Source organism: Aquarana catesbeiana, linkage group LG04, assembly GCF_042186555.1.
Source record: "Aquarana catesbeiana isolate 2022-GZ linkage group LG04, ASM4218655v1, whole genome shotgun sequence".
In the NCBI taxonomy this organism is placed as follows: Eukaryota; Metazoa; Chordata; class Amphibia; order Anura; family Ranidae; genus Aquarana; species Aquarana catesbeiana.
The window spans coordinates 409,979,737-410,005,667 of NC_133327.1; the positions used below are offsets into that span (position 1 = coordinate 409,979,737).

The 25,931-nt window shown below is 40.7% G+C and overlaps 1 protein-coding gene across 19 annotated transcripts in view; it reads right to left on the reverse strand.

Annotated features, from left to right (window-relative positions):
• Nucleotides 1-25,931, reverse strand: part of EPB41L2 (erythrocyte membrane protein band 4.1 like 2) — a 365,575-nt gene that overhangs the window by 170,651 nt on the left and 168,993 nt on the right. For all 19 annotated transcript variants that reach the window (XM_073627268.1, XM_073627272.1, XM_073627278.1 and 16 more), the window contains one exon: nucleotides 9,467-9,571. In XM_073627268.1, coding sequence (XP_073483369.1) covers nucleotides 9,467-9,571 — 105 coding nt within the window. The remainder of the gene's footprint in view (nucleotides 1-9,466; nucleotides 9,572-25,931) is intronic.

Here is a 25,931-nt window from a genome sequence, read left to right on the forward strand (position 1 = left end):
AAAAAGACAATTCCATAGCTCAACTCACCAACCAGTCTGCTGACCAACCAAATGTACCTGTCTAACCGTATGTTAAAGGCAGGGGTTTAGTTAGCACACATTTGCAAACGCAAATATACAAACAAACGTTTGTATATTTGGGTCGGGGACACACTGGACGCCTCTGCTGCTATTGCTGGGTGTCCAGTGTGTGTCCTGTCCCTTTAAGGGGGCTAGGGCGGCCTCCTGGCTCACCTGTCTCACACCTATCCATTCAATGCATGTGCTTCCACTGTGGAGACACTTATAAATTTAGTGTTAGGACTGCAAGTAATACAGGGTGCCTTGACGAGGCCTTGCAGCTTTCACATGCGTTTGCAAATGTGTGCTAACTAAACCCCTGCCTTTAACATACGGTTAGACAGGTAAATTTGGTTGGTCAGCAGACTGGTTGGTGAGTTGAGCTATGGAATTGTCTTTTTCTTGTATGTATATGCCCTCCATGTGCTCCTTACTGTGAAGGCCAGTTATGGGTGTGGGCGGTGACCAGTGTCTTGTTACCGTTTGTATATTTGGGTCGGGGACACACTGGACGCCTCTGCTGCTATTGCTGGGTGTCCAGTGTGTGTCCTGTCCCTTTAAGGGGGCTAGGGCGGCCTCCTGGCTCACCTGTCTCACACCTATCCATTCAATGCATGTGCTTCCACTGTGGAGACACTTATAAATTTAGTGTTAGGACTGCAAGTAATACAGGGTGCCTCGACGAGGCCTTGCAGCTTTCACATGCGTTTGCAAATGTGTGCTAACTAAACCCCTGCCTTTAACATACGGTTAGACAGGTAAATTTGGTTGGTCAGCAGACTGGTTGGTGAGTTGAGCTATGGAATTGTCTTTTTCTTGTATGTATATGCCCTCCATGTGCTCCTTACTGTGAAGGCCAGTTATGGGTGTGGGCGGTGACCAGTGTCTTGTTATAGCCTGATATTAGTCTGAACATTGCTTAGATTGATCTATAGAGACCAGACAATGGTAAGTCTTGTCCTTTACCCAGTCCACTAAACAATCAGACCAAACAACTGTGCAATAAGCATGACACAATTTCAAGGGTTTGTCAACAGTGCATACTGTGTCAAACTAGTGTGATCAGCATAGAGAAATGTCCCAAACACCTAGCACAGCCATTAGTAAACAGGTAAAAGCAGCCATAGCTGGCTTTATTCAAAGCCACCCCCATCTAACACATTTTACCTTGCCCATAGGGCATAATAATGTTATAAGCAATAGTTTTAACAGTCATGAATGGCTTTCATTCATGAGAACTTGCTTACTATTGTAATGCAGTGATTGGCCACAGATAATCACATGGTATAGGGTGATGCGATTTGCCCAGGTGCCATGTAATAGTTGTAGGCCAAACACAATAGTAACCAAGCTGTCATGAATGCCTTCCATTTAGGATAGTTCTCCTTACATGTAATCACTACAATTGGTCATTGCGATCACATAATACCCCGGCTGTGAGCCACTACCGGACACAGCAGTCACGGGATCGCTCTGCTGCTCGCCCCGGGGGGCATGCCAGAGAGCAAATGCTGAGCGACGTACCAATATGTGGCTCAGCCTGGAGCTGCCACTCACCCACTGTAAATGTACTATGGGCAGGTGGTTAAAAGTATAACTAATTAAAAGTATAACTAAAGGCAAACTTATTTTTTTTGGATAGAGTGAGCATGGATTTGAACATCTATTATGTCAGGGCTTGACAAATTTGCTTTGAATCTAGAAGCCAGCTAAAAAAGTTTGGAGCCAGTTCTTTTTTTAACTAACAAATCTTACGGGTTGAACATGTAACATGTTCTTGAAGGTGAACTTATCCTTTAACCCTTTCACAGCGAGACTTTTTTTGCACACATTTAAAAAATCATTTTAGGCCTGAAGATTACATAAAACCCTCAAACATTATATATTTTCTGAAAGCAGACACCCTAGAGAATAAAATTGTGGTAGTTACAATTTTTTATGTCACATGATATTACCGCAAAGGTCTAGGAAAAACAAAATTTCAATTAAAATAAAAAAACTTTAAAACTTAATTTTAAGCGACACAAAGACACAATAAATTACCCAATGATTTGATAAAATATAAAAGCCAAGGTTGCACTGAGTAAATAGATACCAAACCTGTCAAACTTTAAATTTGCATGCGCCTGTGAAATGGCGACAAACTTCAGTACCCTATATTTTCCATAGGTGACACTTTAAAAGTCCTCTTAGGTCATCATTTTAGCGTTACGAAGGAGGTCTTCTGCTGAATTAATGCTCTCATTCCGGCATGAACAGCCATATGTAACATGTTTATCACAATCGTTTTCAGGCATAGGCGCTCTGTTGTGTGTTTACGTTTGTACGTGCGTAAGTGTGGTGGGCCTCAATTGCTTGTGTGTGTGTGTGTGTGTGTGTGTGTGTGTGTGTGGGCATTTTATGTATTTGGGAGTAACTCAAATTTTTTTACAATTAATTTTTTCTTTTCCCCATCACAAAAAAGTCCCCTATGTGATGATTTTTTTTGGTGACAGTTTTTTTTATTATGAGACATACAGGGTCTTAAAGACCCTGCATGTCTCCTCTGCGCATCAGTGAATGTAATGTGATGCTCATCGCACTGCATTACATTCTTTCCCAGCCTGAATGGTCAGGGAAACTGAACAGGGACCAGGAAGTCCTGTCACACGTCGTTTCCCAGTCAACAACTAGAACAGGAGGAGAGTGGATGTTTCTCTGCTCTCCTCCACTCTACACGGCGGCATCTGCTATGCCGGTCCCGCCTCACAGCTGGGCAAGCGGAGCCCCGGATACATAGCGGGGAGGACGCGCAGGGTGTGTGGAGAATTCGGGCAGCACCCCAGGCGCAAGCACAAAACTTCTGGTCGGTGCCTGGGGTTTGTCGAGCCTTGTATTATGGTATATTACTATCTGTGCACCCATTAAGAAGATTTCCCCTCTCCAGTTGTACCGTTTACCATTATCATTGAAAGTGAAAGCAAAAGAACATCCCAAATTTTGGGTTGACTCTAGAAAAGTAAGAGAGGGACAATCTTCCAATAGGGACGCTACTTCTGGTGACCTGGAGGGAGGGAAGTCAAAGGAATTCAGTTGAGTTGCAGGGATTTCCTCTCACTTCCCGTTCAGCTATGGGACAGGGAGTGAAGGGATAACTCCCCAGCGGGACACAGATGGCAAAAAAGAAAAACTGACAGGGGTTATGAACCTCCCTCTACTCAATCCAAAATGAAAACAATGTTTTGCCTATAGTTCTTCTTTAATACCTCTTAAGACATGCTAAGCAGAATTAGGTTTTTGTTGCTTCCATGGATATCTCTGATTTACAAACAAGAAATTTCTCATTGAGTCTCTATTTAAAAGCACATAAAAAACAAACATTAAAGGCTCATTTAAGCATGTTTTGAGCACACTTCTATAACTCCTATAGCAGATGAAGCTTTTCAATGTATAAGACAGCATATATAAGTAGCAAATGAGAACAGGCCTACTGGCAATAAAACTACATTTTAACAATGCACACTGGTATAAAAGAGGTACCCAAATAAAATTGATATTTTTTTTTCCCCAAAGAGCTTTCTTTTGGTGGTGTTTGATCACCTCTTTTTTTTATATATTATTTTTTTTTTTTACTTAAAGCTATAAAACATTCCCAATAAAAAAATTTAAAAACAAATCTAAATTTCTTCATCTATTTAGGCCAATATGTATTCTGCTACATATTTTTGGTAAAAAAAAAAAAAAAAATCGCAATAAGCGTATAATATTGATTGGTTTGCGCAAAAGTTAAAATGTCTACAAACTGAGGGATAAATTTGTTGATTTTTTTTTTTTTCTTTTTTTACTAGTAATGCCAGCGATCAGTGATTTTTAGCGGGTCTGCGACACTGCCACAGACAAATCTGACACTAAAAGACACTTTTTGGGGACCAGGGACACCAATACAGTGATCAGTGCTAAAAAAAAAAAAAAAAAAGCACTTTCACTGCATTAAAGACAGTGGCAGGGAAGGGGTTAACATCAGGGGCAAGCAGAGGGATAAATGTGCTCCTAGGGAGTGCTTTCTGTGTGGGGGATGCTTTGACTGGGGGGAAGACAAAGATCCATGTTCCTGCGCCATCCTGCCGCAGTATATCTGCATGAGGCGGTCCATAACAGGTTACAGTATAACTAAAGGCAGAACTTTTTTTTAGTTTTGGATAGAGTGGAGAGGGATTAGCACACCTGTCAGTTTTTATTGCTGTCTGTTCCCCGATAGGGAGATTTGCCCTATTTGTCCTGTTTACCATTATCATTAAAAGTGAAATTAAAATAAAAATCCCAAATTCAGGTTGACACCAGAACAGTTATAGAGTGGAAGGCTTCCGATGGGAACACCAATTCTGGTGACACCCCAGGATTCCCTCACATTGAAGGGAATTTCTCTTACATTCGGTCTTGGCTAAGGGACACAGGCAACACAAAAAACTGTCAGGGGGTTATAACCCTCACGCTGACCAAAAGGAAAAAAGCAAATTGCCCTTAGTTACATTTTACTGTCTTCCTGCAGCCTGACAAGTGAACCTAAAATATACAGTAAATACAGTGCATCCAGGAAAATATTCACAGCGCTTCACTTATTCCACATTTTGTTATGCTACAGCCTTATTCAAAAATGGATTAAATTATCTTCCTCAAAATTCTACAAACAATACCCCATAATGACAACGTGAAAGATGTTTGAAATCTTTGCAAATTTATTAAAAATGAAAAAAAAAAAAAAACGGAAAAAAAAAAATCCCATGTACATAAGTATTCACAGCCTTTGCTCAATACTTTTTTGAAGCACCTTTGGCACCAATTACAGCCTCAAGTCTTTTTGAGTATGATGCTACAAGCTTGGCACACTAGACAGGCAAATAAGCACATATTTATGTAGTCCTAAGCAAATAAGCACATATGTATGTAGTCCCAGGAAAACAAGTACATGTATACAGCTTAATGTAAATAAGCACATACGTATGCAGTTTAATGTAAATAAAACTTTTTACCAAAGATATGTAGCAGTATAAATTTTGTCCAAAATCTATGAAGAAAAATTACTAATTTTCAAAATTTTATAACAGAATTAAAATTTTTTACAGAATTTTCGGTCTTTTTTTTTTTTGCACTATAAAAGAAAAAACAGCATTGATTAAATACCACCAAAAGAAAGCTCTATTTGTGTGAAAAAAGCACAAAAAATTCATATAGGTACAGTCTTGCATGACGAGTAATTGTCATTCAAAATGTGAGCAACGAAAGCTGAAAATTGGTCTGGTTAGAAAGGGGGTTTAAGTGCCCAGTGGGTAAGAGGTTAAACACACGCTGGCATGTTTTCATTTGTACTGTATACGTATATGCTTATTTACATTAAACTGCATACATATGTGCTTATTTACATTAAGCTGTACACATATGTACTTGTTTTCCTGGGACTACATACATATGTGCTTATTTGCTTAGGACTGCATACATATGTGCTTATTTGCCTAGGACTACATGCCAATGTGCTTATTTGCCTGGAACTACATGCATATGTGATTATTTGCCTAGGACTACATACATATGTACTTATTTGCCTAGGACTACATACAGATGTGCTTATTTGCCTGGGGGTACATGCGTGTATGCTTATTGGCCTTGAACTGCATACATAAATGCATGAATGGCAAGAATACTTGTATACCTGCATATTTACATGTCTAGGTACTTGGCATATCGGCATACCTAAGAGGTTTCATAGAGGTAAACCAATATTGACCTGCATCCTTGGAGGACTGTATATTAGTTTGGCTAATATAGTTGCAGAGTTATTTACCTGTTATACCAGTTAAATGGTTCCCGATAAGAAAGACAGCCGGGGGGAGGCAGGTGCACCACTCTCAGGTTCAGGGATCTGACGGTGTCTACATCTCCCGATGGACAGTGGTGTCAGGTGCATCTGAGCCACTGTGGTTTTTGGCATTGCAGTGTTTTCTGACACATTCATTTTTTCGTCAGACTGCAGCAGCATCACCTTGATCATGTCTGACCTCGGTTGATCAAAGCCTAAGCAGGATCAAGCCTGGTTAGAATATAGATGGGAGACTGCCCAGGAATACCAGGAGCTGAAAGCTTTTCCCCACCTGTGTAAGGGAGACATCTGAGGCGGCTGTGTTTTGGGAGCGTCTCAGACCAGAAGATCTTAGGGTAGTCTCTGAGGTGGTTTGTTCCATCTTTAGCTGGCAGAAACCTGGTAGGTTAAGTGAACCTATTGGGACTTTCTGGGTCTGCCACAGAGTCGTCAATCTTTTTCCTTGAATCTGCTCTTGGAGCAGAAGTTATGGGCTCATTTTTGTGAGACAATTAAATGGTAACAGGTCCAAAACCAAATAGGGACATGTGGTCTATCTTAAGATCTCAAGCCACTAAACATCCTTCTGTTTTCAGATAGGCTTGATCTGTTCAGTGATGACCTCTCTGCAAGAGGTAGATTTCGGGGTCCATAATCATCTGGAAATGCACATCTTCATGTGGCAGTTTGTTTCCAGGCTCATCAAGGATCTCTGCAGTGGAAAGGCTTTTTTTTTTTGTGAATCTTCTCTTTGGGTTGACCACAGCTCCAGAGGGTTCACAAAGCATCTAGCCCCAGTGCTGAGCTTGCTGAAGACACCTCAATACTCATTACCTCAATCTTTGCTCAGGTAGCAGTCGATTCCATTTCTATAGAAAGAAGCTGTGTTTAGGTCAAAGCACGTTCCCTTCATACAGTCCTACTCCAGATCTTGGTAGAGGACCATCCTCTCTGTCTGGAACTTGAAGATCCAGGCATTGGATTGCCAGAAGGCTCTGTTTCCAGGGTTTTGAAGATCAAAAACTGGTGGTTGATATACTTCCTTTTCAGGAATTTAGAGAATAATAACCACTGAGGCCAGTCTCTCCAAGTTGATTTGAGGCTGGCTACATGTGTATCCGGGATAAGAGTCCCACTGTCAATAGGGGTAAATGTACTGGTAACACCTTAAGGACTGGTTCTCCCTTATTTGATGTTTTTTCCCATTTTGGCTTCTGCCACATCTTTTGCAAAGAATCCGCATGGTGGTAACACTGATATTAGTGTTGGCCAAATTAGCCCAGGAGGGCAATGGTACACTGACATAGTGAGTCTTGTGGGGGTTGCTCCTTGGACACTCCCAGTCCAGCGGGACCTAATGGTCTTGAGTCCTGTATCTCAGCACGGTTGAGCCCCTGGGATTTGAAAATATTTTTCTGCCTGGGGTGAAGCCAGGAAGTGGCACCTGCAGAAATTTGTGAGTGGGAGATTTTCTTTTTCCTTTCTCCAATCGGTAGGGGAAAGGAGATTGGCCTTAAGTACCATTAAGGGTCAGAGTTTGTCCCTATCCTTTCCCAGAGGTCATTGTTTCTCACTCATTGTACATACCTCATACAGCATGTAACTTGGACAGTCCCACCTGTCAGGCCATTCTTGTGTCCTTGGGACTTGAAATTGATTGTTCTTGCAGAAGCTACTTTTTTGAACCAGGGGATTCTGTTGGTCCTTTTATCTCTGAAGGTGGCTTCTTTGGTTGTTATCACTTCACTGAATGGATTGTCAGAATTGGCGGCTTTCATGCAAGAAGCCATTCTCGGTCTCGCATCATAAGGTGATGTTGCGTCATCAACTTTTATTGCCTAAAGTGGTTTCTAATTTTCACTTGAATCAGGACAGCGTCTTGCCTTTTATTTTTTTCCTAATCCACAGTCGGCAGGAAAAAGATCGTTACATACGCTAGAGGTTGTTCAGGCGCTCAGGATCTACTTGAGTTGTTGGCACAGGTCAGGAATCCTGGCTTGTGCAGCCAGAAAACCCAGGAAGGGCAGGCAGCATCCAGTTCGACAGTTGATCTGCCAGTTTATCAATGATGCCTATGATTTAAATGGCAAAAACCCATTTATTTCCGGGGAGAGAGTCTCTACCAGGTGTGGGGGAGTATCTTGAGTCATCCGTCATCGGGTGTCAGTGGCCCAGGTGTGAAAGACCACAATTGGGTCTTTGGTTTATACAGCTACATGATTTTTACCAGATGGATGTCAATAACATAGAAGATACTGCCTTTGGCCTCAGCGTATTACAAATAGCAGATTAGATCCTTCTCTGGTGGCAGTTTATATGATGGCGTCTCCCTCCCCTCAAGGATACTGCTTTGGGACGTCCCAAGTAGTTATTAATATAATAACCGGATCTGTGTCCTGTGATGTACAATAAAGAAAACAGGATTTTTTTCTACAGCTTACCTGTAAAATCATTTTCTTGGAGTACATCACAGGACACAGAGGTCCCTCCCCTCTTTTGAAAATGTATTGCTTGCTACAAAACTGATGTGCTTCCTGTGTAGGAGGGGTTATTTAGGGGAGGACTTCCTGTTTGATTGATCTACCAGTGTCCATTCATCTATAGGTGGTGTATAACACAAGTAGTTATTAATATAATAACCGGCTCTGTGTCCTGTGATGTACTTCAAGAAAAGTATTTTACAGGTAAGCTGTAGAAAAAAAAAATCCTATTTTGTGAGGTAACAGCCTGGGCTGCATAACTATATAGAACAATACATAATGCATTTCTCACTCCTAAGGGAGGCCATAGACTGTTCGAAACTCGTCCGGTTCCTGCTGAACCGGCCAAGATTCAAATCATGTATGGGCAGGCTGAAATGTAACAAGTTGATAAATAAATCAATTCAGGTACAACCAGCCTGCCGAATTTTAAATGTGATTAATCGCTAGCGGCTAGTATAGCTGCTAGGAATAATTACTGTCTTCTCCCAGCGGGGATGGCTCCCCCCACCCCTCGAGAACACAATGGTTTGGCGGGAGGGATTCCCCTGTCAACACTGCCTGTGTTGATGGGTGATTCGAGGTGGTTGCAGGAAAGAAATTTCCTTTGTGTATGGCCTGCATAGGAGAAAGATCCAAATCAATAAAGTTAAATAAAACATTGTAAAAACATACATAGGTTGCACTTAAGTGGCCATGAAAATCTCATCGAGCAACACTGAATAAAACCGAGCACTTGCTCCATACCATGGATATAAACAAGCACTTTACTCTATCAAGCAATACTGAATGGCATTAACTTGCAGAGTATTAAGCATTAACAAAAGCACTCAAGTCTAGCAGTAATCTGGCAGAAGCCAATAAAGAAAAGGTCAGGCTGGGACATGACAGCTCACGCACTGTCTGGACCATGTTAACCTCGTGGCATTATTTTACCTTTTGTAGAGATCCTTTAGATTACTTCTTTCAAGTTCAATAAAATGGTGTCAAATGTAATATAAACTACAGATCGAAACTTGCTACCTACAAATAAGTGCTCATATACAGCTTTTAGCTAAAGCATTTTTAGGGCAAAGTTGTAAATTAAAAGTACCTTGTGGTCAGCATTATCCCGATAGATCAATCCAAAATAATCAGTTTCCATTAAGTTGAGATGTTCGCAGACCTTGGAAAACAGCACCTGGCCCTTCGCACGTTTCTACAAGAAAGAAAAGAGGCAGTGAGTTAACGGTGTACAAATCGATAGTTTAAAGCGGAGCGTCTCCCAAAAAGGGAAGTTCTGATTTAAGTCGTCCCCCCCCCACCCCCCCACCCAATTTGGCACGTAATTTTTTCGTAGGTACCGGTTCCCACCTGAAGCCGCAAGCTGTCACAGCCGAGTGCCCATACTTAAGCTGCTAGCGTTGGGAACCCAAAGGCTAGTAGAAAAACTAGCTCAGGTGAGCACAGCCCTGGATCTATGGACAGGTAAATGTCCTATTATTATAAGTCAGCAGCTACAGGATTCGAACAAATACACAGAGCAGGTATTAACTTATCTTGATAATCTGAGCAACAGTTCACCAAGTTTCAAATCATGGAAACATATTGATATCAAAGGATAGGTGCATAAAAAAGTTTAAAGCCCTACCCTGTGTCACAGCACTACTTGGGTAAAATGCTTGTTCTGCTAGGGCAGGGATATGCAATTAGCGGGCCTCCAGCTATTGCAGAACTACAAATTCCATGAGGCATAGCAAGACTCTGACAGTCACAACCATGACACCCAGAGGCAGAGGCATGATGGGACTTGTAGTTTTGCAAAAGCTGAAGGTCCGCTAATTGCATATCCCTGTTCTAATAATAAGCAATAAAGTAAAATACTTTTGTTACAGTTCTGTTCCAATAGGACAAAAAAAAAAAACAACTTTGTCCCAGGTTGCCAAGTGCTTTCTAACCAGTCATGAGGTCCAACCTGCCTCCCTCCCCTCCTGCCATGGCTGAACTGACAACAGTCTTGAAGGAGATGGCTGATTCTTAAATGCAACTTTCCTTGGTTAACACTTTTCACAAACAAGCAGTGGCAAAAAGAATGCAGAGTCTGACATGTCCCCCCTCCCTATTGCAGAGCATGTCTCCTTTAAAGCCAGGACAATGTTAACTCAATAGACAAATTCAGCTCACTCGATGGAGAAATCTCCCAAAAGGATGATGAACTCAAAAAATAAAAGGAAACCATAGTGCTCTCCATTACATCCAATAGCTTTATTATAAAGGTAAAAGTTACACTCATGTGTTTAAAAATCATCAGTCTCATCGAATGACTGCAGGAAAACATCTCTTAAGTGGTGGTGTAATACGAACTCTCACCAAACACTGATTAGAGGCCAACCTCCTGTGTTCAGAATGCAGCAGGCTCATCGCAGAACCAAGAAGCAAGTGGAGATCACTGGCGTAGCTGTGTCTACTTCAATGATTTCCATCTTTCAGGGGCATTAGAAAAATATGGTGTAAAAATAGGTACATTGGTCCAAGCCAGACCAATGTAACCATGTAAAAATGTACTCTACCTGGAATTCACCTTTAAGGTATGTTCGTGTAACCTCTAAGGACTTGTCAGCTGTAGTAGGAAGTGAAAGCAACTTCCTCTGTTACGGTTCTTGGAAATGGGGTTTCAAAAAGGAGGGTCATGCGTATTTGGGTATGGGAGGTAACCAGTTACAAAGCAAAATATCTGAACAAGAAGTCCCAAATGGAAGCCAACATGCCAATTCCTGCGATATATACTAGGACACAGGTACGGAAGCCATCACTTTCCAGAAAGCTTTGCAGCCTAATCAGAAGCTCAAGTATTTTCCTTCATGACAGATTATCTTTAGAAGGAATGAAAGGTTGCTTTTAAAATCAACTGGCCAACACTAAAGGATATGGTTTTTCATTTAAACTACTGTCACCAAGCAAAAGCCAAGTTTTTTTTTTCCCTTTCCCTTATGCTCAATACATTTTTCATTTTTAATGGCTGATTTAAAAATGCAGTTCTAACAAATAAATCGGCATATTACCTCAAAATTAAAAGCTGGTGGAATTTTACATCTTAAAGGGAGAGCAGCCAAAATGCAATATCAGACAGTCAGCAAAACATTTATTCCACTTTGAAAAGAAGTTGTGACAAAAATCATGCCATGATAAAGTTTGCTGCTCAACATGACATTTTGGGAGTTAATGAGACCTCTAGTTTAACATTTGCGTATAAAAAAGTAAAGCAAGAAAAATGAACAAAGCAGCCAAGCCTTTATTTACACAGCCACACAGAAACTTCAACTGCCACTAACATCTGTTCAGCACAGCTAGTCAAACTATGAAAACAAGAGTCATAATTTGCAGTAGAAAAAAAAAAAAAAAAAAATCGCTGCTATGAAATACTTTTGAAACATATACTTAATATAAACAAAGCGTTTTAACAATGAAATGTTTGCTAAAAGCATTAAATTAGGCAATGCAGTATATTACAGCTGCTAATATAGATAAACAGCAGACCAGACCAAACAATTGTACTAAGGTTTTGCTTAAACTGCTTTGGGGGCAGAATAGCATCCCAGACAGTATTTTAGGCATTCTGCCTATGGCTTGACCACTCTCCATAGAAAATAATGGACACAACTGTGTTGCAGCACTCAATGCTCTTTTATTTGCAAAGTAGTGACATTACTACAAAATGGCAACAATTTGCCTCTCATCCTTCTGCACGTCAAGAAAAAGCGTTACAAAACAGTCACATCGCACATGAAGTTAAATACACGCTAAACCAACCTCTTTAGACCCCTTTCACACTGAGGCAGTTTTCAGGCGTTTTAGCGCTAGAAATCTGAGGCTATACAGAGGCTTAGAGAGCCTCTAAATAGCGCCTGAAAAATGCATCCCATTAATTTCAGTATATCTTTTCACACTGGGGCAAAGCGCTTGCGAGACGTTAGGAAAAGTCCTGCAAGCAGCATTTTTGGGGTGGTTTGGGAGCGCTGTATACAGCACTCCAAAAATGCCCTGCTCATTGAAATGAAAGTGCAGCGCTTCCAAAACGCTTCAGAAGCGCAGCAACACGGGTGTTTTAAACCCCTTCTTTGGGGTTAAAAGCGCCCCATTAGTGGCAGAAAAACAGCACAAAAGTGTCGCTAAAACGAGCGGCGCTTTAACGCTAATGGCCATTGCTTTCAGAGTGAAAGCAGCCCAACTGTATTCAGAACTATTTAACTCTTTCATTGTCAGGAAGCAAAAAACAGATGTAAATCAAAAGACTACACTGAGGCCGATCAGTTGTAATGTATTTGAATTATTTCACCTCTCTTTTCCAACACAGTTTCACGCTTACCACCTTTTCTTAAGTTAGGGGGAAAAAAAAAAAAAAAAGCTATGCATTTCCATTGTGAAACAGTTTTTTCCAACAAAATGTCTTGCTAGGGACAATTCCATTAGTTTTTTTCTATAACTGAATACTTTTGCTGTGTAATACAATCTTTTAGCTTCTGTGTAGTTCCCCCTGTATGTAACACAGCCCACAGGCATTTTATAATATGGCCTCATGCACACAAGGCATTTTTTCCCTTTGCTCCAGAGAAGGAAAGTGCAGTTTAAAAAAAATGCAACAAAAATTGCATTTTGCAAATGCGTTTAGGTGTGTTCAGGCACATCAAGCATTTGGGAATTTATTCATTCCATTGGCCAGACTAATCATTTATTCTGGCCATTGGAATGAATAAACGCTCAAAAGCACCTAAGGGATTGATGACGCATTACGTTGGGTGGAGCCGGGTTACATAAGACCAGGAAACAGGTAGGGAGGCGCCAGAATCTGCCTATAATTGCCTGTGCTAGGACCAGAATTGATGAGATTGTAGTGCGCTAGTTTATGTGATCTCATGTGAGTGCATTTCTTAATATTTTATTAAAGTGATAGTATTCAGAATTTTTGCACTATGACAGCTTTTAATTTGTCAGTTTAGCCACGTTGAAAACATATCAGTTCTTGTCCTTTGCGTTATCCGTTTTTGCATCCGTTATGATCCGTTTACAGCAGTTTCTGTGGCTTTGATGACATTACCCAGAAAGCATTGCTCCTCTCATGCTGCATTGCAGTTTTCAGTGAGTGACTTGTCCTTGCTGTGTCCTTGTCTATGTGCTATCTGCGTTGTGCGATGGATTCCAACAATTTTTGGGACAGCGTGACATTGTTTATCATATTTGCCTATATGTGGAGAAAGAGCAGCAAGAAAAAGCAAATTGTGACTAGGAGACTTCATCGATTTTGGACCCATTGCATACTACTGAAGCAGCCTGAGGTTGAGTTCACATATAAAAAAACAAAAAAAAAACAAAACGTAATTTATTCCAAACAGATCTTAACTGATCAAGCGTCCACATAACGTCAGTTAATATCCGTTTTCACAGATCTCGACGTGCCCCTGTACGTTAAAAAATAATGTATAAGATCCAAAGCAGAGGTGAACAGAAGGTAACGGATGGTCATCCGTTTGCCCATAGGAATGCATTGTTGTCCGTTGACGGATGGATGAAAAACGGATTGACAGTCCGATCGTGTGAAAGAGGCCTAAAAGAGGAATATACATCTCGGCTGAATTGGTAGATTCTAATGGTTAGAATGTGAAGCTGTCCTCAGGCCCAACTTCTTTCTTCATCAAAGGGGTCAAGCACAGTAGACCTGGATTTGTTTATAGGTCCATTTGATAAGGTGAGGGCGTGTGTGTCACTGGGTAAACTATTCGGCACTGGAGTGTGGTGATAAAACACCCATATAATGAAGAGTTTTGGACTTTGTATATCTGCACTATATATGGATTATAAGAAATCTCACGTTGAATAGTTTTTCTTTCACTGATGTATTGAGGTTTATATTAGCACTTTAAAAGGCTTGTTATAACTTGCAGCAGCGTGACATTGTCTGATTTTGTATATTTATCACTTGATTAGGATTTAAGACAATAAGGAATTTTTTTGTTTGATGTATTTGGTAGGCTGTGCATGAGTATTTCAAGATACTAGGCAAACCAAACTGTGTCAACAGGCCCAAAAAACACAACAAGGGCCAAGGACCTAAGTTCAGAGTGCGACTGCTAGAACCAAAGATTGCAGAAGATTGAATGCCCACCAAAACTTTTGATAAAGTATGAACTGAAGACCAGGTGGCGGCCTTACACGATTGAACTACAGAGGCCTTGTGCCAAAAAGCACAGTTGGATATAGAAGCATGGTGACCCTTTGCGAGGTCCCAAGAAAAGAACAAATAGGGAGTATGTTTGTCTGATGGAGGAGGTAGCTTTTAAAGATGCACTGTCTCTTACAACAGTCCAGGCAATATAGTGACCATTCCCTTGGATGCTCAAGAGCAGGGCATGAGGAAGGCAAGACAATGTCCTCATTGAGCTGGAACAAAGTATGGTCTTGGGCATAAGACAATCGTGTCATTGCGAATTAGGAATCAAGTATCTTTACAGGAAAGGGCTGCCAGTTCAGAGACACGTCAAACATGATGGCTACAAAAAAAGGTTACTTTACTGGCAATCTCCAGGGAAATGTCCCTGAGAGGTTCAAAGGGTGGTTTCTGCAGGGCAGAGAGAACCAGATTAAGGTCTCAAGAAAGCACTGGGTGGTGCAAAGAGTTGAATAAGGTTTTTTTTAGGGAGTGTAAAGCTACAGGTCTTTGAAAAAAGGATAAATAACACAGATAACTGCCATTTAAGGGTTCTAACGGCTAAATCCTGGTCAAGACCTGATAGTAGAAGACCAGAATGTGAAGCATAGAGTAATCTCTGGGATTAATTTGACTGCATTCACAACAGGAAAAACAGGATTTCCAGGCACCACAGAAATTAAATTCTAACTCAAAATAAAAAATAAACAACTCTTATGCAACCAACTGTTTAACAAAGGTATTTTATTACATCTAGAAAAATCTTAGACATAAAAACTCAAGTTAAAAAGAAAGGTATACCTATTAAAAACAAAACAAACAGAAAGGGTGTAATGATAGGGATAGTGGTGGTGTTCTCGCAACCTAACAGTTCTTTGAATGCTTATATAAAGAAGGGAATTGATCCTGGAGTGGGTAAAAGGGCTGTGAAATATTAACTCCTAAAACATACTAGGTAACCCACTTCATCCATAAAGGGATTGTGATACTCGATGCTCCAGATCACATAAAGCAGGGGTAGGCAACCTCGGCCCTCCAGCTGTTTTGAAACTACAAGTGAGACATTGCAAGACCCTGACAATCACTGATATGACTCCTAGAGGCAAAGACATGATGGGATTTGTAGTTTCACCACAGCTGGAGGGCCGAGATTGCCTACCCCTGACATAAAGGGAGAACTCATCAATGGTTTCATGCACTGTTTAAGAAGATAGAACAATCCTCAAAAGTGAATGTATAAAATTACAGGAAAGACTCTTAACTGATAAGACATTCTAAGCAAAGTAGTTGCGTCAATGAACTGGACCTAGCCCGATGGGGTGATAAAGCTGGTTTGCAAACACTGTATAGACGCTATCCAAGAACTCTGAGCACTCCAGATGAGAAGAAAGTCTCAAGGTGGAAATATCCACACATGGACTTCTACAGGGACCACCGAGGCTACATATATAACATTTATGCATGGCTTGGATATCGCCATTAAGCAGATGACCATAAAAAAATAAAAAAGTCCACTCAATCTTATGGAACTTCAAGTTGAAGGAACTTCACTCCAAGGGTAAAAGCAAAAGTCCATCTATCAGAGAGATATAAGGAGCACCACCACAGGTTCAAATGGGGGAAAAGACTGACGTCTGACCGGTTTTGTTGGCAACCCAGCTTCCTCAGAGATAGCCCCCCTCAGCAGACATGGGGTTGAACGTGTCCCTCTCTCCCCCCCCCCCTCGTAATTGGTGGCCATGGCAGTGAACCTATTAACCCCCCCTCCCCCATATTGGTGGTCATGGCAGTGAAAGCATTAACCCCCTTTACCTATATTAGTTGTTATGGCAGTGAATGTGTAAACCCTCACCCATTTATTGGTGGTCATGCCAGTGAAAGTGTTAACCTAGGGCGGGGGTTAAATCACTTACCAATCACAGGCCCCCATGTCGCTCTCTCTCCCCAGGCCAGGACATTACAGTCTCTCTTTCAGTGTTAGCACGTTCCAGCACCCAGCTGCCACTCTGCAATCTGACTGGTGCCCAATAGCCTGCAGGCTGTGTTGGGCACCAAGGAGCTAGGCGCTCCAGAGGAGGGTGGTTTTGGAACCTTCCACTGTAAATAAGTAAAACTTTTCCACTTTATGATCTTTATGAATTGGTCAATTGCCTCACCAGATGTCTTCCTTGGAAGGGCACATGTGTGAGGTGCCTTTTGCAGGCAGTTTCAGCTCTTTAAGCTTTTAGCCATTAGATTCTGCACATGTGAATGGATTTTAGAGCCACTGATGAAAAAAAAAAAAAAGGGGGGGGGGTCTGTGGGACTTTATATGAGGAGATGACATTGTCATCAGCCTCCATTCCTATTATTTTGTACAAAATAGAACAAGGAGGCGGGACTTTAAATGAAGTTTGCGAAGGGTAAAGTGTTGTGTGGCATTATAATTAACATATCTATAATATATGTAAATGAGTAAGACATTTGTCTCATAATTCATATGCGACAGAAAATTGATATACTACACATATAATTAAATACCTGCATGGAGTAAGATTTTAAAAACTTTATTTCGTACAGCAATACATAATACATAAATAATTAAAAAAATGGATGGCACATGATACATATAGAAAAGCCCAAAATTGGATAGCACATGATTCGAGTATAGTATATAGTCAAATACATAATGCATGAATAGAATCCACAATGACGTGGTAGGATGAAGTATGCGATTTGAACACGACATCTGTTATCTCACCGCGTTTTGTGACTTGATGGCACTAGTCAGGAGCAAGCGTGTACACATGGAAGATCTCTGTAATGATATATTGTGCATTTCTAGTTGGTCTATTATAGTCACAGGTGTGAAAAATATAAAAAGAAATGGGGGGTAAAAACACCCTATATTGATACTTACAGGGCATCCATGTGCAATTGGTATGGTATTGAGGGTCATGAATATCCCCACATGGGAAACATCTCCTCCGGGAGCTGAGATGGTATGTTAAGCGCCAGCCAGCCCAACATGCAACCCTCTAAGGGACAGTCATGCATCAGGCTGTGATGTGTGAGTGAACATGTGTGATCACAAACACCAAATAGGGGTTGTAGAAAGTAAATAACATTTTTTTTTTTTTTTAAATTATAAAAGTGAGTGATGTGCACTGAATAGGAAAATAAGTGCAAGAAGGTGCGTGAAATGAACCAAATCATAGAAAAAAGATAGACATAAAAATAAAAGTGAAAAATCACATCAAAATCATGCAATACCCCGAGGGGAAAAGAGTGAGAGGAAACAAAAGGATGTGCAGTCTGTGTGATGGAGCGGAAATCAGAAATAGTTACCTGGTGACATCGTACAGAGACACGCTCTGAAACATGAAGTGCATGTGTGAAGAGAAAAGCCAGAATGTGAACAAGACTCCCAGTGGGGGTATAAGTAGCACCCAACACTCCCTGGGCTCCTCTCATATATAATCATGACTAGAAAACCAGCATCCACTGTTGCCTGGAAAAGTAAAGTGTGTGGTGAGTTCAAAGAGGAAGAAAACACACCACAAAGGGGGAAAGAATAGAAAGGTGAAAAATCGCATGGGGATCATGCAATTTCACAAAAAAGGAGAAAGGTGAGGAAAAACAGGGAAGTATGCGAAAGGTTAAAGAGCACCTACAAAAGTGGACTGACAGGACCAAAAAGTGAAAAGTGAGATGGTAGGAAGCAGAAAGAATGATATGGGGGAAATGTAGTCTACCAACCAAAAAGGGTGGTAGGCTGTGTATGGAGTCTGAAGGAAAAAGTAGAAGCCAAATGCTAGAACCATCCAAAGATAGTGCCTATAAAGGGCACCGCCGGAAAAGACTCATCAACGTCACACATATGCGAGGAAAGGGAGGCACCAACACCAATGCGGAAGAGCCGCCTGGTGGTTTGGCGCCAAACCGAGTCCCATAGCGCTCGTAGGTGGAATAATAGCCGGCAAATGCATCGCCACAGAAACAGGCACCGCCTGCCGGTGTAGAGAGTGTGACGTCGACACGCAGTGCGTGCGCATCCACACCCCCCCCCCCGCAGGAGAACAGGGGGAGGGAACGCCCACAGTGCGCATCGCAGCTCACGGACCAGAGGAAAACCAAGACAGGGACAACATAAACCACATCAAGACCGTCGCCAAAGTACACACAACTCTGAGGTGTCATATAGGGGAAAGAGTGAATTAAAAAATAAATATATTTTAAATATATTTGTAAGTTTTCATGGGGGGGATAAATAAATAAATAAAAAATACAGCATGAAATAGTTACAAAGCAGGAACATGATGGTTACAACTAGGCAGTCCAACATGCGTACTTTCATCCCTAATTGATTTAAAGTCCCGCCTCCTTGTTCTCATTTGTACATTGTTGACATTTGTCTAATGGCATGCTCTAGAGAGCATCCACATTAAGTAGAGCAGAAAGTACAGGAACAGCACAGTCCTGAAATGAAGGGTTGGTTGTTCATTGTTCTCCAGTTAGATAAAGTTTGACATAGAAATAGCAGCTAGAACTGGTTGCAGGTCTGGGCCTTCCAGGTTAAAAGAGTTTTCAGAATGTTTTGCAGGATTTTGCACTTTTTTGAGCTAAAGGAGAAAAGCGAGACAGAAGAATCAAGTTTCACAATGCCCAGGCTTTTGAGGCAGTTAACTTTTCAGTGTTAGTTACATTTTAGCAAGCATGATCCGTGAAGTGCCCTCTTCAATATAGTTAGAATGTGGGGGAGAGAAATCCTTTGCAGCTTTCGGCAATACTACCTCAATAACCTATTCATTCCTTTCTACGTCTGCATCCTCTAGGACTGGCAAGTCAGGATCCGATTCTGGTAAGAACCTGGAGTAGAAGAGGTGGTATGTTTTTCAGGACAAAAATGGCTGTATTAAAGCCATAATCTGTCCAAGAAATTGTGGCATAGATGCAGAAAATTCTATCTTCGTTAAATAAGCTGCTTGTTGCATGCCTGAAAAAGAACTAGAATCAGATGCTGAAATAAACTGGGTCCTACTCCGATGCAAGGGATGCATCATCACTCTTCGTGGGTCTACAGTAGATAGGTGGTTTGCCTGCTGTTTTGAATTGACTCCCTTTCTCCTGGTCTCCACCATAGCCATGTGTGGGGTACTCATTGGTAAATGTGTCCGGAAGGAAATTGCATGAACCAAGGTGTAGTTCATACTGAATGAATCCTCATAGTGAAAGAGTAGGAGGAAGCGCCTGAGTACCTTATAAGAGATCTAGGCGGAAGTGCAAAGTGTTTAACCAGTAGTATGATATACTGAGCTCCAAGTGGCATGGAGTCCAGGTACAGACCTCAAGGTCTAATTAACCGAGGTTGCACATTTGGATACACTGCTTCTGTACAGGCATTAGAAGACAGTGAGGTGTTGATTAAAGAGATCTAAGAAAAATAAAAATGAAAAATAATAAAAATGGTGAACTGACATATCCTGTGAAGTAGAGTTCCATCATCTTCAGACACTAGCAAAAAACTGAGAACTCACAGGGTGGGGTATGGCTATAGAGGAGATGCCCCATGTGACCGTCTTCAAAAGCTTGCTAATGTTCAATCACTTAAAGGTATGCGTCTAACCCATGGTATATGAATAAGTTGCCTGTGCCCTATACTGTACAATTAAGACAAGTCTTTTCTTGTATTAATAGACATTGAAATTTATTGGAGTGTTTAGACAATGGGCAGTTGTCTAAGAGGAGGTGAATGATTTATAATCAAGTAGTTAGATCTGATTTTTGTTTCCCATACACAGCCTGTTTTTACATTTTTGGAACCTACGTGAGCAGGATCATTTGCAGGTTTGTCTTGTATACAATATTCTGCTATCATTAAGTGAGACTCTTTAGTCATCCCTATAGGGATTATCCTAATTAAAAATATCCATGGACTTACAAGTCAAGTACTTTTGTGATCTATATGATAAAATGAATAGGTTGTGTAATATAGGGGAAGCTACACAGTAGCTAAAAGACTGTATTGCACAGCATGAGTATTCTATTACATAAACAGACGTAATTGCCACTAGTGAGACATGTTTTTTAAAAAAGGATGTACAATTTCACAACTGTGATAGGTGGCTATTAATATTTGTCCGTAGTTGAGGAGGAGTGATCTTTTAATGTCATTTCTGGCTTAGCAGGTATTTGAATTCATGTGTAAAATGTTACCAAGTTGTAATGCTTTTTCATGGCTTGAGGAAAGGTCGAGCAAGACAGCCTGAAACAGTTGCCATTTTGTATCAATATCTTTACTTTGAAAATAAAAACATTGAGTGCTGCAACACTGTTTATTTCAACATTCTTGCGTTGAATGCTAATTGGGATCTTGGACGGATTCCTGTTGGAGGTACCTTCATTAAGAGACTTAGGTGTGCAGTATACCATCTGTGGGTTTAATCATAGAAAACAATAGTTAGCCCTGATTCCAGTCAATAGCATTCAGTCTGCAGCATCCTGACAACCACAGGAGTGAGATGAGCCACCGTATTTAATCCCCTCCAAAGCATGTCTTACTTTAGAAGTATAACAGCGATTGGCCAAGAACACCCTTGGATAACCCCAGCAATCCAGAGATGCCAAAGAGCAGCAACCGGACATTGCTGCAAAAAACAAAGACAATTTCCTTTTAAGATGGCTTTTATTTTACCCTATAGCCACAATCTATGTAGAACACACATAAAATATCACTGCCTGCACAACTGGATAAACACAGATGCTACATACTACAGGGGTAAAAAAAAAAAAAACTCCATTCTGCAAATGAATCGAGCTCTTGAGGAATCCTACATGGCAGTCTTGTTATTTGTGGTATTCCATAACTCGCCCAAAAGTAGAAAATATTTTGTTGTGTGCCAGCAGAAAAGACTGCATTTAATGCTTAGTCTGCCATTCTGAGCAGACTTCACGAGACACTCATTCCCGTGAAACGCGCCTATCTGTTACTGTGTAGGCCTTTCTGACACTAAAACTATTGTGTACTTAGCTGACAAGGGCAAACACATTACAATGGAACAAATAGTGAATTCCCTTTCAGTAACAGAGTTAGGGTGTACAAAAAAGGAAAAATGCCACAATGTCTGCCACAAATGTTATGTTACTGAACCAAGGCTTCACTGCCAGACATTGAACAATATTAGTTGCTTGGTATGTAAATTTAATGTAATGTAGATTTAGAACCTAAATAAAATGAAAAAAACAATCACATTTTATAATGAGGAAAGTAGAACTCCGGAGAAAAGAAAAAAAGAGAAAAAAGAAAAAAAGAAAAAAGAAAAAAAAAAAAAAAAAAAAAGGTACTTTTTTTTTTTTTTTTTTTTTTTTTTTAAAGACGATCCATTCTTCAATCAAAATACAAAGGAACATTTATTTTCATGATACCCTTGGGATAACATGACGTTTATACATAATAAAATGCAGAGAACCCACCTACAGCATGTAAAATTTGTATTGAACGGGTCACCATTTTTCTAGGTAAATGTATTTCTAAAGGTGCCATCGACATGAAATTTTCACCATGTTAGTAACAACCCATGGAATCAATACATGCAAAGAAACCAAAACAAATAAGTTCAGAAATTAAGGTATGTGTAATAAAACAGGGGAAAACAAACAATTGAACACATGAAGAAATGGAGGTGCAAAAAAAGGCAAGGCAAGTAATTAAAAAGCAATCCCGTTCCTTGTCAGCACAAACTAATATCAGCTGGTTCAGTCTCAACTGACGACCCAGTAATGAAATGACACAGAGAAAAAGTATTAAACACGCCAACTGAAATGTATTTAATACTTCGTACAAAATCCTTTTTTGGTAATGACAGCTTCAAGATACCTCCTGTATGGAGAAACTAGCCATTCTAGCAGCTTTATTTTCATTCTTTGAAACCAATTGAGAGTTTCCTTGGCTTTGTGTTTGGGATCATTGTCTTGCTGAAATGTCCACCCTTGTTTCATCATCCTGGTAGATGGCAGCAGATTTTTTTTATCAAGAATGTCTTGTTACATTTTTCCATTCATCCTTCCTTCAATGACATGAAGTCTGCCAGTACTGTATTCTGAAAAACAGCCCCACACCATGATGTTCCCACCTCCATACTTCACTATTGGCATGGTGTTTTTGGGGTGATGTGCAGCGCCACGCTAAACATGGTGAGTATTATGGCATCCAAAGAGTTACATTTTGGTCTCATCTGACCAGACTATATTATCCCAGTATTTTACAGGCTTGTCTAAATCAGTGTTTCTAAACCTTTTTACAGTCAAGGCACCCTTTAACCACTTGCCACCCAGGCCAATTCTGACATTTCTCTCCTACATGTAAAAATCATCTTTTTTGCTAGAAAATTACACAGAACCCCCAAATATATATATATATATATATCTATATATATATATCGAGAGAGAGAGAGAGAGAGAGAGAGAGAGAGAGAGAGAGAGAGAGAGAGAGAGAGAGAGAGAGAGAGAGAGAGAGAGAGAGAGAGAGAGAGAGAGAGAGAGAGAGAGAGAGAGAGAGAGAGAGAGAGAGAGAGAGAGAGAGAGAGAGAGAGAGAGAGAGAGAGAGAGAGAGAGAGAGAGAGAGAGAGAGAGAGAGAGATCTATCTAGCTATCTATAGATACAGAGATATATATATAATTAGCAGAGACCCTAGAGAATAAGATTGCAGTCTTTGCAACTTTTTATCTCGCAATGGTATTGGCGCAGCAATTTTTCAAATGCGTTTTTTGGGGGGAAAACACATTTGAATTTCGTGGAATGGCGCCAAACTTCGGTACTTAAAAATCCCCAAAGGTGACGCTTTAATATTTTTTACAGGTTACAGGTTTTGAATTACAGAGGAGCTCTAGTGCTAGAATTATTGCTCTCGCTCTAACATTCGTAGCGATACCTCACATCTGTGGTTTGAATGCCGTTTACATATGTGGGCGCAACTTACGTATGCGTTCGATTCTGCGAGCGAGAACGCGGAGGCAGGGGCGCTTTACTTGTTTTTTTGTTAATTTTACTTTTATTTTCACATTTTGACACTTTTTTCCTTTTTTTTTTTGACCACTTTTACTCTTATTACAAGGAATGTACATGCAATAGTGCTTGACAGGTCGGCTTTACAAGTCCCCAGATCTCACCACTAGGTTGGGAAGCCTGGAATAAAAAAGATCTCAGCTTCCCAGCCGAGACGGCGGCATTTTTTCAAATGCAGAGGCCGGGCGTGACGTCATAACATCGCACCCGGCCTCCGAACGATCATAGAGAATGCGGGGACCATCTGGCCCACCAGAAATCTCTATGGTCAGCATCCGGGGCAGACGGTTTCTTCTCCGGTTTGCCGATGGTAGAGGCGAGCCGGGAGAAGCCCTGGAGGGCGGGGGGAGTCCCCTCCTGCTGTCGATCAAGCAGGTGAACAGCCGCAATGATCATTCTTATGGTGAAGGGAATCACCAGCTCTAAAAGACTATATCTGAATGATGCCTGTAGCTGCAGGCATCATTCAGATGTCACCGCTCAAAGTCTGCGACGTCATATGACGTTACACGGGCGGCAAGAAGTTAAAAATTATGGACAATCTCAAGGCACCCCAATCTAAAATGTAAAACCTATTCTAATGGTTTTACATAATGCACAACATCCACACAAGTAGGACACCCAACGATAGAGGTTGTTTATTCTTCCAAAGCAAATACACTTTTGTAAAGTGGTACTGACTAGTATTCAAATGTTTCTCTTTTCCCTCAGTTTTTCTCCATCACTCAGCTAATGTGACCCTCAACGGTGATGGAGAGGGGCATAGGAGGGTTAAACAAGGATGCTGTGCAGGCAACTGACATCCTCCTTATCAACTTAATGATGCTATTGGTCGCTAGGATGCTGGCAGCTAGAAGGTTGTAATGATGCACAATGAAAACCTGTGACTTTGTGTAACTAAAAGGCAGGCTTCATCCACACGCCGTCTTGTATACAATTTTTGGGCGATTTTTAGGCATTTTGCCAAGGCACCCCTGAATAAGCCTCAAGGCATCCTGGTTGAAAAAGGTTGGTCTAAATGTTGTGCAAACTTTAAAATGAGATTCAACATGCTTTTTCTTCAGCAATGGAGTCTTGTGTGGTGAGCGTGCATACAGGCCATGGCGGTTGAGTGCATTACTTCTTGTTTTCTTTGAAACAATTGTACCTGCTAATTCCAGATCTTTCTGAAGCTCTCCACAAGTGTTCCTTGGCCCTTAGACAACTCTTCTGATAATGCTTTTCACTCCTCTGTTAGAAATCTTGCGAGGAGCACCTGGATGTGGCTGGTTTATGGTGAAATTACGTTCTTCCAACTACCGTATTATGGCCCCAACAGTGCTTACTGGAACATTCAGAAGTTTAGAAATCCTTCTGTAACCAATTCCATCAGTTTGTTTTGCAACAATAAGGTCTTGAGAGAGCCCTTTGCTTTTACCCATGAGATGCTTCTTGTGCGACACCTTGGTAATGAGACACCTTTTTATGGACCATCAGTTGAGACTGAACCAGCTGATATTAATTTGCACTGACAAGGGACAAGATTGCTTTTTATTTACCAATAGATTTCAGCTGGTGTCTTGGATTTCCATGCCTTTTTGCACCTCCCTTTCTTCATGTGTTCAATACTTTTTCCCTGTGTCATTAGATTTTATTACACATAACTTAATTTCTGAACGTATTTGTTTTGGTTTCTTTGTATGTATGGATTGCATGGGTTGTTACTGACATGTGGTGAAAATTTCATGTCAAAAGCACCTTTAGAATTATAAAAATTAGAAAAATGGTAACGTGTTCAATACTTATTTTACCCGCTGTATATGAAAGCGCTTGGTCTTCTAACATGAGATCTGATACTGATGTTGGTTTCCCCAGTAAATTTCACTGTGGTAAAGTCTTGCAATGCTGCAGTATACGTATTCCCATTTTACAGTTACATTAGGTACAAATTACTACATCCCCGTATTGTACAAAAGCGCGTGCTTTTGACTGATAACCTCCTTTATTTCTTATTTCTCACAAACACATCTGTAACTCAGCTCTAACAAAAAAAAAAAAAAGAAAAAGATATATTATATATAAACAATTAAAAATAAAGATACCAAAAAAAAAAAAAAAAAATACCCACCGGATATATGTAGGACTCCCCCAAAAAAATAAAATAAAAAAAATAAGGAATAAATGAACACCTAAATCAGACCTCATGCATTGACATGCTACTAGCAGTCTATTAACCAGCTGCCGACCACCGTGAGCCAATATACGTCGGCACAATGGCAGCGGTGGGCAAATGGGTGTACCTGTACATCCCCTTTTAGAGCCGGGGATAGCCGGGGACGTGACCGTGCCCGCGGG